The sequence below is a fragment of the Brachyhypopomus gauderio genome, chromosome 21, assembly GCF_052324685.1.
Source record: "Brachyhypopomus gauderio isolate BG-103 chromosome 21, BGAUD_0.2, whole genome shotgun sequence".
Taxonomy (NCBI): domain Eukaryota; kingdom Metazoa; phylum Chordata; class Actinopteri; order Gymnotiformes; family Hypopomidae; genus Brachyhypopomus; species Brachyhypopomus gauderio.
Genome location: NC_135231.1, coordinates 713,713 through 728,052, shown reverse-complemented (window position 1 = coordinate 728,052; position 14,340 = coordinate 713,713). Strand labels below are relative to the sequence as shown.

General features: G+C 42.4%; 3 protein-coding genes across 11 annotated transcripts; 1 reads left to right on the top strand and 2 right to left on the bottom strand.

The window, feature by feature from the left end:
- Positions 1-1,215: 1,215 nt before the first annotated feature.
- Positions 1,216-4,485, bottom strand: ccnq (cyclin Q). Of its 6 annotated transcripts, none has more exons than XM_076984634.1 (6): positions 4,342-4,485; positions 3,956-4,098; positions 3,646-3,829; positions 3,416-3,548; positions 3,102-3,320; positions 1,216-2,170 (listed from the first exon to the last, which is right to left on the bottom strand). In XM_076984634.1, the coding sequence occupies exons 2-6, from the start codon at positions 4,083-4,085 to the stop codon at positions 2,081-2,083; spliced, it is 756 nt and encodes a 251-aa protein (XP_076840749.1). In that variant the 5' UTR covers positions 4,086-4,098; positions 4,342-4,485; the 3' UTR covers positions 1,216-2,080. The 6 variants fall into 6 exon arrangements, with proteins under 6 accessions (XP_076840749.1, XP_076840748.1, XP_076840747.1 ...); XM_076984633.1 differs by having other exon boundaries at positions 4,320-4,462; XM_076984632.1 differs by lacking the exon at positions 4,342-4,485 and adding an exon at positions 4,200-4,338 and having other exon boundaries at positions 3,956-4,122.
- Positions 4,369-6,241, top strand: cfap126 (cilia and flagella associated protein 126). 2 transcript variants are annotated; one of them, XM_076984629.1, is made up of 6 exons: positions 4,369-4,498; positions 4,632-4,699; positions 4,807-4,869; positions 5,037-5,114; positions 5,249-5,458; positions 5,546-6,241. In XM_076984629.1, exons 2-6 carry the CDS (start codon positions 4,673-4,675, stop codon positions 6,035-6,037), a joined length of 870 nt encoding a protein of 289 aa, XP_076840744.1. In that variant the 5' UTR covers positions 4,369-4,498; positions 4,632-4,672; the 3' UTR covers positions 6,038-6,241. The 2 variants fall into 2 exon arrangements, with proteins under 2 accessions (XP_076840744.1, XP_076840743.1); XM_076984628.1 differs by having other exon boundaries at positions 4,379-4,503.
- A 3-nt stretch (positions 6,242-6,244) lies between these two features.
- On the bottom strand, positions 6,245-14,319 carry b4galt3 (UDP-Gal:betaGlcNAc beta 1,4- galactosyltransferase, polypeptide 3). Of its 3 annotated transcripts, none has more exons than XM_076984623.1 (7): positions 13,706-14,319; positions 11,900-12,456; positions 11,445-11,680; positions 11,128-11,318; positions 10,908-11,030; positions 9,548-9,652; positions 6,245-9,443 (listed from the first exon to the last, which is right to left on the bottom strand). In XM_076984623.1, exons 2-7 carry the CDS (start codon positions 12,171-12,173, stop codon positions 9,116-9,118), a joined length of 1,257 nt encoding a protein of 418 aa, XP_076840738.1. In that variant the 5' UTR covers positions 12,174-12,456; positions 13,706-14,319; the 3' UTR covers positions 6,245-9,115. The 3 variants fall into 3 exon arrangements, with proteins under 3 accessions (XP_076840738.1, XP_076840740.1, XP_076840739.1); XM_076984625.1 differs by having other exon boundaries at positions 11,454-11,680; XM_076984624.1 differs by having other exon boundaries at positions 11,900-12,177.
- Positions 14,320-14,340: the final 21 nt, after the last annotated feature.

Sequence of the window (14,340 nt, the reverse complement as noted above, 5' to 3'; positions counted from 1 at the left end):
AAATCACTTCAACACTATACTTCACGCTTGTTTAGTATGACTGAGCAATTAATATTTTCACACTGCAAAAGTGTGAATGTACAGTTCAATGGATTTGGATGCCACATTAAACTCCACAGTGAAGCTGCTGCGCTGGAGAAGACAAATGGTCATACGTCATCTTTGGCAACACAAATGACAAATGTAAGAAAGCAGGTCGACATATTTCTATACTCACTAGCTACTACATTACTTAAGCATGTCTGTTTTGAGATGCGCCAGCTATCACTAGCAAGGTTACACAATGTCATATGAAAGCATCATATAATTTAAGTACATTTCAGTCATATGGAAATTAATCACCCACTTTATAGTGTCATTTCTCAATCATGTATACTTCACAGGTTAGTGGAGTGTGCACTCTGGTGAACAGGGCATAGTATGGTTAAATTAAGTGGCCTAGAGGGGTGCACCTGAACTTAATTTGACCTTTAAGACTTTAAAGTAAAGGCCGGCTCCAGGCGTACTTTGGAGAAGTGACTTTTGGAATTTTTGTTTGTTTTATGTGGGTAGCGCCTGTAAATAATGAAAGCAATCAAAGGTTATTGAAACTTTTGTGGGAGCCACAGAGGCATATAAATCTCAGGACTCATATTTGAGGGCAAGTGTAAATTGGTTTGCACAATTTGACAGTGATAACTGGGAAAAGATTTCAGTAGCAGCAGATGTAAATGGGCAACCCAGTGAAGCTCCTGCCAAGAAGACTGGATTACGCATGCTGTTTCACTTCATGCACTAGCCAAGTTTCCCCAAGCAAGCAAGAGGAAATGCAGTCCTAAAGGAGATTATGGAATATGTTCAAATCCCAGTGCATAGATCAGCCGATTCTCTTGAGCTCTTGGAAAATTTACTGCAAACCATACTGCACAGTCTCTCCTCTAGCAAGACACACCTGCACCTTCCTGCCTCCCAGGGGCAGGACATGTATTCTGCATTCCCGGGTACTTCTGATGCACCCGATTGTTGCTCAGTTTCTGACCAAGTGCGATTTTGAAATGGTGCAGCCTTTTGAGCCTGTAAAAAACATGTGATATCCAGAAAAATATCTAACGACAACAAGGAGGCATGAGGTAAGAAAAAAATACATAAAAATAAATTCTAAATGGATATCACCAAATGTTTAGTGATTTTTATGTCTCTGCTGCCTTAAAATCAAATATTCCAATATTTTAAATATTTAATTAATAAAAAGTTTTTATTAAGTATTGAAATGGGGTGAAATAATTTAGGATTTGACTTACAAAAGTATTGCTTTTGTTATGTAGCTAATTAAACTTTTAGCCAGTTCAGTTACCATATCATGTAAATCTCCAGTGTAGTGAGACTATGCATGTTCTGGAAAAACCTGATGTTATGCATACACACACACACAGCATATTTTCTAAGACATTGTGACAGTTGAAGAAACAACTTGGATTAATGAGCCAATTTGGAATATGACATAACCCTCAGCTTTCTGACACAATCACAATTTACAGTATCACACTGTACTGTAACATAACTTCTGGGAACCATAGGGATATGGACTAATGGGAGAGGAAGAGAGTAATTAAATTATAAAATATCAAAGCACTGCCCCAGATTTTGGCTGCTACATCTCAAGTCACAGTTCAGCTCTAGGGACAGCTTGGCACCGTTACAGCACTCCTTTATCATTTTTTACTCTCACACTTTACTTTCTCTCTCTTTCGTCTTCCTGGGAAAATAGAACAAGGTACAAAAAGTAGGGCATGGACTTGCAAATCGACTGGGGAGCTGTAGCCACACCCTGGTTCAAAGAGCGTCATGCCCATACCCAACCCTTGATGACCTGCCTCCTGTCTGCATGATGGTGCTCTCTATCTTCATTGGCTGCAGAGAAATCCAGCTGTAGCATTCTGAATCACAAGGTGATCATGAAGGACCATGTCTGGAATTTAGACCACGAGCTGGACCAACAGTCTTTGATGTCCCAGGGGAAAATCTAGAAGGGAAAAAAGACGCCAGGGTGCATTTTGGTCCCTATCTGTTTTTTGTGGCCTGTTTCACTGTTCATACTCTCTCAGGTACACTTGGCCTCCATGTCATACAGCTGAAGCAGTTCGGTCATTATGGCCTGGATCTGAGCTCTGGTGATGTCCTCACACACAATCTGTAGAGACAAACCAGTTAGCATGTGAGTACCAACAGGACTGGGTGGATCGATTAGGTGCAGATCAAAATCGGACAATTTCTACTGTAAATATGTGGTTAGAAATTGGCTGATGTTTCTTCCATAAGGTCGATTGATACCGAAAGCTGATACATGATACAAAATTAATGTGCTTGAAACTTAATGAGCCTACTAAATGTGTGCAGGTTGCAACAACTACCTTATCCAGTTTAAAAAAGCTAAATATTCTAAATTATATATATTTTGTTATTTTGTTATCCGTAGGTAATTTAAACTCTATATTCTCCATAATCTTCACTATGATAAATTATATGATGAGGACTAGTACTAAATAGACTACAGTCTGTTATGCCATACTGCCTTTTCTGTCTTTTATGTCTTCTGCTCCGATCAGATCTATATTGTCTGAAACCGCTTGCAGCTTGACGAAATGATCAGTCCATCTCTGATTACTAACGAACTAAACTTTAATAAACATATTCATGACCAATATTTTCAAAAGCCTCCATCAGTTTGACAAACTATGTGCTTATCACTTGATCCAGTATGAATGTGATGAAACAGAAGCTATAGACACAAATGCTGATGACTAGACTTTTCCTGCACACCCTTCCTAAAGACAGAAAAGGACAGTTCCAAAATAGAAAGAGAACCGACACAAAGTGATTGTACAACTTTTTTCTTACACTTATTCCTGTGCCAATATGAGGCGACAACCCTGCTTGCTCTCATCATTTACCTTCTTTTTTTAGAAACTAATTCCTTAAAAAAAAAACAAATAAAAAGAAAACATAACACTACTTTTTTCCTGTTTTTCTTTTTGTATTATGAAAGGTAAACTCACTGCCAGAGAGATCGCAATGATTTTTTAAATGCATCTTCACCACAGCCCTGTGTTGAATGTCCTCACCTGCCACCACTCCCTTTCCCCTCCGGGGATCTGGACTCCATAGGTGTGCAGGGCGAGGTAGAGGGCTGCCAGCGCCAGGTGCTGTGGCCGATGGTGCACGCACACCGGGCCATGGTAGCTGTCTTTGAGCAAGGCCCAGGCCGTCTCAGCTATGGGTGTTCGGGACCAGGCATGCCGGTTCAGTAGACTCCTCACGGAGAGCAGGTAGTGCAGCAGATACTGCAACCGTAACAAGATGTGTGTGTGGAATTTAACTGAGGTGTGAATGGTTGCCAACAGTCACCAGAGAGCATGTTCAGGCTGAGGTGTGTTACCTTGTGTGGATGTTCAAAGGACACTTGGAAGTTGAGCTGTCTGAGGATGAAGAGCTCACACTGCACTATACTGTCCCGCATCTCCCAGAACTTACTGTCCAGCTCCAATGGTTCACTCCCTGGGTGAAAATATCTAAGAGGGACATGGGTGCATGTGTAACAATAAGAGGGAAACGAATCCATCATAACGACTGCAGCGTGCTCATGAAGCCTAAAACGTCAGCGTGTACCTGTGACACACGTTGATGATGTCTCTTGTTCGCAGATGTTGCTCCTCCACTTTCCCCGCAAGGTATATAGAGGACATGGCCACCAGGTAGGGCTCGAAGACCTCCAAGCTGGCCGTCTGAAAGAACGTGTGGTAAAGTGCACACGCTGTGGCCACAGGCACCGACCTCATGTCCAGTTTTACTCCTGCAATGATCGAGTAGTCACGTTTAAGGCTAAAATAATTCCCCACACATGACATTACAGCAGTGTGCCGGTAACTGTGGGTGAATGACGGGTAATCTAATATCTAGATAGCGAGTTTGTGTCTACCTGTCTCGATGATGAAGCGACACACTCTGAAGTGTGTTTTGGTGTCGTTACTGGAATCCCGTCCGGCCGAGTTCGCCTCTCCACGTCGCTCCTTTAGTTCACCCACATGTGCAGATCTCGCCGCTTCCATGACTAGATGAACACTAAACCCAACATACAGAACAAGACTAATTACAACTAAAGACGTTTAACTCACCGAACAGCGATCAGGGGACCGAGATATGCGCACTGACCGTCTACTCGCCTGTTAGCTGCGCTCTGTTCCTTTAACTCGAACTTCGTCAGTCAGACGAATAACACAAAATGACCGCAGCGCATGATCCGCTAATGTGCCACTGGTTAAATCAGATCATCCGTTAGTTACCTGCTCGGGCCGGGTTGGTTACCTGCTCGGGCCGGGTTAGCTGCCTAGGGACCGTCGGTACACACAGGCTGACGTCACGCAGTGGTCTTGTTCGGCTGGTTCACCAGCAGGCCGTCGTGTAGAGCGCCACCACACGGACGGAGCGATGAACTGAAAATGATGCATTCTGCATAATTAAGGCAAGGTAAATATTCGAAGTGATTTGTTTTATTTAACGTATGACATGAGTTGCTTTTTATCCACTACAGTGTTAATTGAATATTATAAACGTGTTATTGAAAAACTGAAACATTGTGGAAACGTTGTTTTTAGTCTGGTTGCTTAGAGACGGGTGCCAACCATTAGAACAAAACATGTCGTCCAGTTATTCCGCAAACCAGGTAGCTACTATTATTTTTATCATTACTTAATGTCAGTTTATAAATGTGTTTAGCTACACTGGTACAATTCACATATTACTTTTTGTGTTTGTGATTTTTCTTTACAGTATGAAAGTGCTTTCAAGTCGCAAAAACTCCTGAACTGGACCGTACCAAAACAATTCAAAGAGGTACGTTAGCGTTAGCTAGCTAGTTTCATCAGCTTGCTAGATAACTAGATTTGCTAGTACAAGTAAAATATGTGTTTCATCCATATTTTAATAGTATAAGACGTTTTCCTTAGTTATGTATAAACGATGACAATTTCAATTTTATGTATAACCTCTGACAATTTCAGAGACCTGCCGCTGCATTGGGTCATACTACATTTATTGCCTCAGACCGAGGTCACCTGCTCCCTGGTGTAAAAGCAAAGGTGTGATCAACACAGTGCATACAGACCTACCTATTATACTGTACATGATAATATATACATATATAATAATCAGTACACTTTAGTTAATAGATGTTTTGTGGTGATTCACCATCTCCTATGTCCTTCCATGGCAGTGTGGAAGTTCCTGGACATCATTCCAGGGTACCTGGGACTTACCAAGCCGTATCCCTCCGGTTCATATTAACCCTACAGCACGTTCTCAGGAGGGTCAAGAGCGCCTGAGGATTTGGGGGCAGTCTCAGCATCTGGTTCGATCAGCCACTGGCAAACCTCACAAAGCCCAAGCAGACAGCAGGGTAACCAGCAGAGCTCAGTATGCTGAGGTAGATGTTTTATGTGGTTTGATTTTCACTCTGGCTTTTAGTGTGAATGCAGACACAAATTTAAGTAATGAAATAATATTGTTTCAGGACACCCGTGCAGATCACAAGTCTGAGGAGCTACAGATTCATGTGAGCACTCCTAAACTACATGAGCAAGAAGAACCAGAGAGGCCTTTGTCTCAGCAAAGTCAGCAGAGCCAAGCTCAGTCTAAACAAGTCTCTCAGATGAAGCAGGCTGAATCGAGACCAGTTTCTCAGCAGAAGCAGGCTGGATCTAGACCAGCCTCTCAGCAGAAGCAGTCTGGATCTAGACCAGTTTCTCAACAAAAGCAAGCTGAATCGAGACCAGCCTCCCAACTAATGCAGGCTGAATCTAGACCCGGCTCTCAGCAGAACCATGCTGAATCCAGACCAGTCTCCCAACAAAAGCAAGCTAGATCTAGGCCGGAATCTCAGCAGAAGCAGATTGAATCTAGACCAGCCTCCCACCAAAACCAGTCTAGACCACCGACTCAAAACCAGCTACATCTGACCAGCTACATAATGAGCAAAGACATATCTGGGAATATAGAATGGTAGTATGTATCTATGGTTATTCAGACCTGAGTGTAATACATATTGATTTTGGGCTGAAACTTATTTCTATTCATTTCACAAATGATAAAAAACTTAGATTATACCAGTGCATGATGTTAACACCAACATTTGTTGATTTAGTATTCATCTTGCAAGCACAAAATATCTTCTGATATAACGTGTATGAAAATAAACAGCAAAACCACAGACTGTCCTTTCAACATTTTTTTATTTAACTGCTGAATGGAATTGTTTTACATAAAGTACTAGAATGCCAGTAGTCTCTCAGGAGCAGAGGGTCAGCTGGTTTCACTAGTCATCGGTAAATTGTTTTTAGTGCTTCAAAGCAAATGAGTCATTTTGTAATGCTACCAGTAGACAGAGTAACCCTTGGGACCTGGAGATATACAGGGAGTACTTGTAAGACAGTCACAAGATCCTACCATCAATACTGAAGGAAAAACAAAGATTTAATCCAGCAGTCAGTTGATAAGAATACAATCAAACGGTTATTTCACACCATTACTACAGTGTGTTAAAGCTGTGGTGCTCCACATCATTCACGGAGATCTTCCATCGTGCACTTTAGATCCAACCTTTAAAATTCAATATTAAAACCAGGAGTGTCAAATCTAAAAGGGGTTAGATATGTAAGACGGTAGTTTGGCACCCCGGGGTTAAAACAGCTATTTGATCTGTTTCCACACAGCTTCCTCCTCCAGGACTATTCCATTAAGAGCCCAGGGTCTACTTGTGTTTAATATTACTAATTAGGGTTCTTTCTTAATTAAAGAGGAGTTTGTGAAAGAGGTGGAGCTCCACAGGATTGAAGCAGAACCTTGCAGAAATGTAACTTCTATTGAGTAGGCCTACACTACATAGAAATGTAACTTCTATTGAGTAGGCCTACACTACATAGAAATGTAACTTCTATTGAGTAGGCCTACACTACATAGAAATGTAACTTCTATTGAGTAGGCCTACACTACATAGAAATGTAACTTCTATTGAGTAGGCCTACACTACATAGAAATGTAACTTCTATTGAGTAGGCCTACACTACATAGAAATGTAACTTCTATTGAGTAGGCCTACACTACACAGACACTAATCATTAGTAACCATGATTCTGCTTTAGATGCTTCAATGTAAAATATGGGTCAATCATTACTGATATATGAACCCAATTATGAGGTTATTTTTTTTAAATTACCTTTACAACAGTACAAGAAACATGGATTCATACTTTGCAATTAGATATGTAACAAAAATAAACAACCTCTATGAACCACAAAACCATTATTACAGCTTTAAGTGGTGTTGAGTCAAAAAAAATTATCCAACTATGAGACTAGTCTTAGATATTCAAGTAGATTATCACCATTACTAAATGATTCATATAAAACTACTGTGTTCACTAAATGTTCTATATTCTTGGAAATATGTTAAAAGGAAACAAGTTCCTTAGACACATGCTAGTAAGTCAAGATAAATGTAGATAATTCATAATACCGTCAAAACTGTACCTTGCGTTCAAAATGACTGGCAATGAATAAGTTAGGTTTATCTATTGTTTTTATACTACAAAGGCAAAAGGGAAAGAATGTAAAGGTAGATCAATTCAAAATCTAGCATATGTGCAGGATTCCCAAAGCCAGTCCCATTAATTTACCAATAGGTGTGTAATCACCAAAATAATTAAAGAACAATAAATCTGCTTTGAAAGAGAGAACACAGAAAGTATAGCTACTGTGAATAAAATATGTGCAAATAGTAATTTGCAATATTATGACACAACAACAAAAAATAATTTAAAAATCTTAAGTTTGAATAGAATGCATTCAAAACACCAGCCAATCGGACAGCAGTGCTAGGGTAAAAATGCTAAAAGCTAATGCTTATTAATGCTATTTAGTGTTGGCAGGCCTGTTCTCTGGTAAATATGTATAGATGCTTAATTTATTGTCCAAAAAAACTGAACTGCCTTTTTGTTTGTAGGGAGAGTTGATACAGACTTAATATAGCTGATGCACAAATACCCAGAACTATTTAACATAACAGCAGCATAGCAATAAATGGAGTTTACACTTTGAATGAAACTTAACATGAAAAGAGTCAAACAAACTGTGATAACTCTCAATGCCTTAACAAACCGCCTATATTACTATATATTAAAGTAAATCTAACTCACTAGGAAATATATTTTATAAGAATGATAGAAACTATAACTTTCAAACAGAGAAATCTGATAAATGATTTGTCAGCTAGTTTGCTTATTCCACTGATTATCTAACAAAAATCACGAGGCACCAGACAATAACTCAAACAAACACAACCCATAATATGATTTGAGCAGCCCAAGTAAAAACTTCATCAGTGTTAACTGTTAAAAGATTAAATTGTTCTAAAACAAGAAAAAAAAATAAAAATAAGCTGTGCAAACGTGATGATTGCACATTTCTAGAGCAAGACCAAAAATAGTCCACAGTGACCAGAGGATGCCCCACCGCAAGACCATCAAGCAGTATGTGCTGATTAGAAAGATCAGAAATAAAAATCTAGTATCACTCCCATGTATGCCTAGGGAACTGAGAACATACATAGTTAGACGCTGATGTAGACTGGTTCTAGAGCGAGAGGAAGGCACAGAGAGACATACCCACACGGTGGTGTGGTGAGCAGCCATGACAGGTCGGCTGAATAAGCACACAGAACTAGCGCTGGTCCTAGTGTGTCTCTACAGCACAAATGAACACGAATAGGCCACTTTCTGAACACTTAGCTTGGTTTACTCTCAGATACACCCCATGGCAGGAAGAACTTCGGAAAATGGTATAGCAACTTTGTGCAAATGACACCATGCGAGTGTTCAGGAGACATTCAGAGGTGAAATAACTGTTCGTGCTCACAAACGTCCAGTGGAATGACTTTGCTGACTTATCTTACCTACAAGCTCACATCAGTGCCAAGCTCCACGACTTAAAGAAGATCAAGCCAACTGTCATGTTACATTATCCACCATTCATCCAAAATAACCTTGTGGCACCGGTGCCAACAAGCTTATGGACTACACATTTGTTATCAACCCACTTCCTGTTTGACAGCAGTTTTCAGAATGCCGTCTGGACTCCCATTGGCTGGTTTTGAGTGGACGTGCTCCAGTTTGGTAGGCAGAGTGGAGGACACGCCCACTTCTACCCTCTCTTTGCTCATGTTCATAGGTCTGGCTGTGGAGTGAGAGGCGTTCATAGGAGACGCAGACTTTCTGTGAGGAGGATGAGGGTCTTCTCCAATGTTGACAGACAGGTTGGTGTACAGTGGCTGCAGTTCTTTGGACAGGAGCTTATAGGTCAGTGAGCTGAGTCCGTCCGATCGCCAGTTTAACCTGGTGTGCTTTAACAAGTCAAACCTGTGGATTAATGAGAGGTGGATGAACCTATGACGGATTCAATAAAAAAGAGGCTTATGAAGTTGAGACTATGATTCAAGTTCTGACAGAACACAAAAAATTACCTTCTGGGGTTCTGTTCATTACCCTGGTCCCCTTTGTGCTTGATCATCTTGTAATGGCCAATGGCCACAGGAGGGCGCACTATTTTCATCCCAGAGAGACGAATTCTGAGGAGACAGAAGAAACACCAAACAGATAAGAAAGCAGAAGTGGTGTGAGAGAGGAAAGGATGCCAGAGAACAGGTGGAGAACAGGAGAACAGGTGGAGAACAGGTGGAGAACAGGTGGAGAACAGGTGGAGAACAGGTGGAGAACAGGTGGAGAACAGGAGAACAGGTGGAGAACAGGAGAACAGGTGGAGAACAGGTGGAGAACAGGTGGAGAACAGGAGAACAGGTGGAGAACAGGAGAACAGGTGGAGAACAGGTGGAGAACAGGTGGAGAACAGGTGGAGAACAGGTGGAGAACAGGAGAACAGGTGGAGTGACTCAGTGACAGAAGGACTGAGAGAGGATGAACCGGTATGAGAGGACCGTTACATCTCAGAGTATCAACAATTTATTATTATGCTATTTATTCTTTAGAGAAGGTGCACCTATTGCAAAAATACAAAAAATCCAAAACATTTTATGTGTTATTTGTACAAGGAGACACTGAAACCTGGATTTTTTGTGTTTGGGTCCACTCCACCAAAGTCATTTGGGTTAGGTAAAAAAGGCCCACAAAATCTTTTAACAAGAAATCAGTGAAATAGCTTGTGACACTGCTTCATTTAAACCAGTCTGAAATAAGCTCTGTTCACTCTATGTTCCAGGTTCTCAATCTCATCTTGTTTTCTAACACCATGATAAATATCCATTTGCTAAGAAGACCAGCTCCATCAGGCAGATCCCCCTGGAAATTTGCATTTTAGGACCGCAGTAGTGACACAGGAGAGCAAACCAGACAAGGAAAACAAAAACATCCTACCACACGGACTAAATGCTAACGTGACTAAACGTGACTAAATGCTAATGCTAATCATTACAAACAGCTTCATCTTTACTTCTGTCCTTCCAACTTACTGTATTCTCGGTAAAGAATCTTCCACATTTAGGAATGGAGAATGAAAAGAAAAAAAAACGATGCCAAGGTTAGAGTTGGTGAAACAAATGTGTTTAAGGGGAAGCCAAGCTGAAGCCTTAGAAGCTATCGGTGACTCATGCATGTACTTACTGACCGTTCCAGTGTCTGTGCAGGTGGAGTAGTAGGAAAGGACGGGTGCAGTGATGAGGAGCAAAGGTGATGAGAGGGTCAGTGAGAACGGAACGGAAGGTCAAAGATGACTGACAGACAACATGCACTGTGCAACATGCACTTATATCACACGATCGCATTTCACATATGGTTCCCGAGTGCGTGTTCCAGAGTCGTCATGCTCACCTGGCAGCAATATCATCGTCTTCCCCTCCCCAACCCCAGTACTGGTTGGGGAAGCCATTCATCTTGAGGTACTGCTCTGGAGTGATGGCAGACACTCCTCCGAAGTACTGGGGGTACGGCAGCCTGCAGGGTCAGCGAGAAAGGACACAAAGCAGGTCATTAAATACCCACGATCCTCCACGACCAGGTGCGAGTTGTGACCCTTTCCGGATGGAGCTACCTGTATCGGAATTTGTCCATGGCCACGGAGAGGTGAGAGGGGTGCTGTGGGTGGCAGGTGTAGGTGTTGTGATCGTTCTCTGGAAGAAGGTCCACGTCGTGGAGGAAGATGCAACCCCAGTCTTCCTCCTTCAGAGCCTCTCGCACACCCACGTTCAGTAGCTTCGCACGGTTAAACGTTGAGTTCCCTGACTTACAGCAAAGATTAGGCTCTTAGTACAGATGTATTTCCTGAAAGTTTCAGTAAGGTCAGTATTGAGTTAAACAAATCCAAGTGCCAGAACTTATTCTCATCAAATTTGGGTGAGATGGAGGAACCTGGTGTACAATGTAGATGCTGTAGTGTATCTGCTGTCTCTGCAGGAAGGGGTGCAGATGGTAGAGCAGTGCACGGAGATGACTCTGCCGGTTCCGGTAGGGGACAACGATGGCTGTGTGGTGACTTGGCTCACAGTCCGGTGGGCGATAATGGCCCCCCGGCATCACCAGAGGGTTCTTCTCTTTTATCTCCTCCAGGGAGGGAGTGGAGGACAAACGCACAGATACGGGACCCACTGATGCACACAAAGAGAAAGAGGCCCAGCTGGTCATTTGTTACAGTAAACCATTTTACTGCACAGTGCTGTCTCACACGTTTTGCACACTTTGATGTTAGAGGATAAGTGAGTGGATGAGTTCCCACCTCGATAAACACTTAAACACTTAAAGACACATCTCGATAAACACTTAATATATGCTAAACTTTAAACCATGCTAATCCCTTCTGAACTCACCCAGGAGAGGAGAGGGCAGCAGGCAGTCTCGGAGTCGCTGCTCCGGCCCGGTGGGGCCTGGATGTTGAGGCAGCAAGGCACTGAGCTGGCTGAGGTTGGTGTAGACGTCATGGGGGCGAGAGTAGTCAAACTGGGGCTCCGAGGAGTGGACCAGCACAGAGACCAGGCCACGGAAACCTCCCAGGGAGAAGTAGAGAACAAACGCAAACTGGAAGCCCACGAGGAGAGCCAGGGTGCAGGGGGAGTCCAGCGCTCGACCACAGCACACCATCATGGCCCTGGGCACCGAGTGGAGGGGGTCCAGATGCAACAGGCGGCAGAAGAAATGCAGAGACGGGCGGTGGACAGGACAGTCACAAACATGAGGAATGGTGGAGTGACAGAGCCATTAGAGAAAAGAAGGGAGGAATTGAAAGGAACTGAGGATCAGGGAAAGAGGAGGAGTGATGCAGAGGGGTAACGTTAGCAGTAAGAGGCGCATTTCTAGAGTTAAGTGAAAAATGGGTGAGTGATTGAATACAAGAACAGCAAAGTCATGTCCCCTGTGAAATGGGCCACTGCAAAACAGGGAAGACATCATATACACATCAGACTATCTCATTAAACCCATGCAAGAACTAGTGTGATACATCTACGAGACATAAGAGCAACTTTTAAGGCAAAAACAAACAAACAAATAAAAAAATAAAAACAGCCAATTAAAATTACAAGTCTATTGTACAGATTATGGTATGGGAGGCATCAGTAGTGGAAATACCTGTGCTCTCCACTACTGAAACTAGCAATACTAGTGAAAATGGGAGGCATCAGTAGTGGAAATACCTGCGCTCTCCACTACTGAAACTAGTAATACTAGTGAAAATGGGAGGCATCAGTAGTGGAAATACCTGCGCTCTCCACTACTGAAACTAGCAATACTAGTGAAAATGGGAGGCATCAGTAGTGGAAATACCTGCGCTCTCCACTACTGAAACTAGCAATACTAGTGAAAATGGGAGGCATCAGTAGTGGAAATACCTGCGCTCTCCACTACTGAAACTAGCAATACTAGTGAAAATGGGAGGTATCAGTAGTGGAAATACCTGCGCTCTCCACTACTGAAACTAGCAATACTAGTGAAAATGGGAGGCATCAGTAGTGGAAATACCTGCGCTCTCCACTACTGAAACTAGCAATACTAGTGAAAATGGGAGGCATCAGTAGTGGAAATACCTGCGCTCTCCACTACTGAAACTAGCAATACTAGTGAAAATGGGAGGCATCAGTAGTGGAAATACCTGCGCTCTCCACTACTGAAACTAGCAATACTAGTGAAAATGGGAGGCATCAGTAGTGGAAATACCTGCGCTCTCCACTACTGAAACTAGCAATACTAGTGAAAATGGGAGGCATCAGTAGTGGAAATACCTGCGCTCTCCACTACTGAAACTAGCAATACTAGTGAAAATGGGAGGCATCAGTAGTGGAAATACCTGCGCTCTCCACTACTGAAACTAGCAATACTAGTGAAAATGGGAGGCATCAGTAGTGGAAATACCTGCGCTCTCCACTACTGAAACTAGCAATACTAGTGAAAATGCTTTCTCTGCTCTTTTACTTTCACACAAAACTGCACACTGGCTTTTCACAACTCAGACAATAGCTGTCTATATTATAGGTTTACGTTCTCAACGACAACAACGACAACAACAACAACAACAATAGTAGTAGTACATTTTCTGCTAACCATGACATTACGGTAAAATAAAAATAGTGGGTTCTACTGTAGCTCTGATATGTTCGATACGCGATTTTAACTGAACTTACCTCCTTTTACTGCGACGATAAAATCAAGCCGCGGGCTCCGGCGGTGCTGAAGATCTAGGCCTTCATTGTAGCTTCGTGGTAGCACCAACGCGAATGAGGTGATGTCTAGGTTTTCAGGGGAGGACTCCGATATATCGAGCTCAAAACCACACGACACACGGCCATCCAAAAAGCGCCGTATTCCTCGTACACTTGCGGATGTGAAAACGTTCGCGCAAGCCGCGTTTCTCTATCTTGCTAAAGGATGGAGCGGTACCCGATGACAGACGACAGACATGTTGAGCGCGGTGGCGCAGCGCGTACAGTCCCACCACACATTCAGCCCAAGAAAACACGCACCAAACATACACACGATGCACGTTTTAATCTTAAATAACAGACCTAATCCGCCAGTGAATATTTTTGCCACTCGTTCGCAGTAATGCAGCCTACATTACTTAAAAACGTCATCAGCTTCCAGTGTTGCCTAATCCCCCCCCAATTGAAGTGGTACAAAGGGATTATGCTGTGTATAATGATTTTCTACTGATTTTGATCAATGTATGAATTCATTTCCCAAGGTACCCATTACTGTAATGAATTGTTGACACAACAATAATTAGGCTAATTAATTGATTAGAATATTTATTGATGTT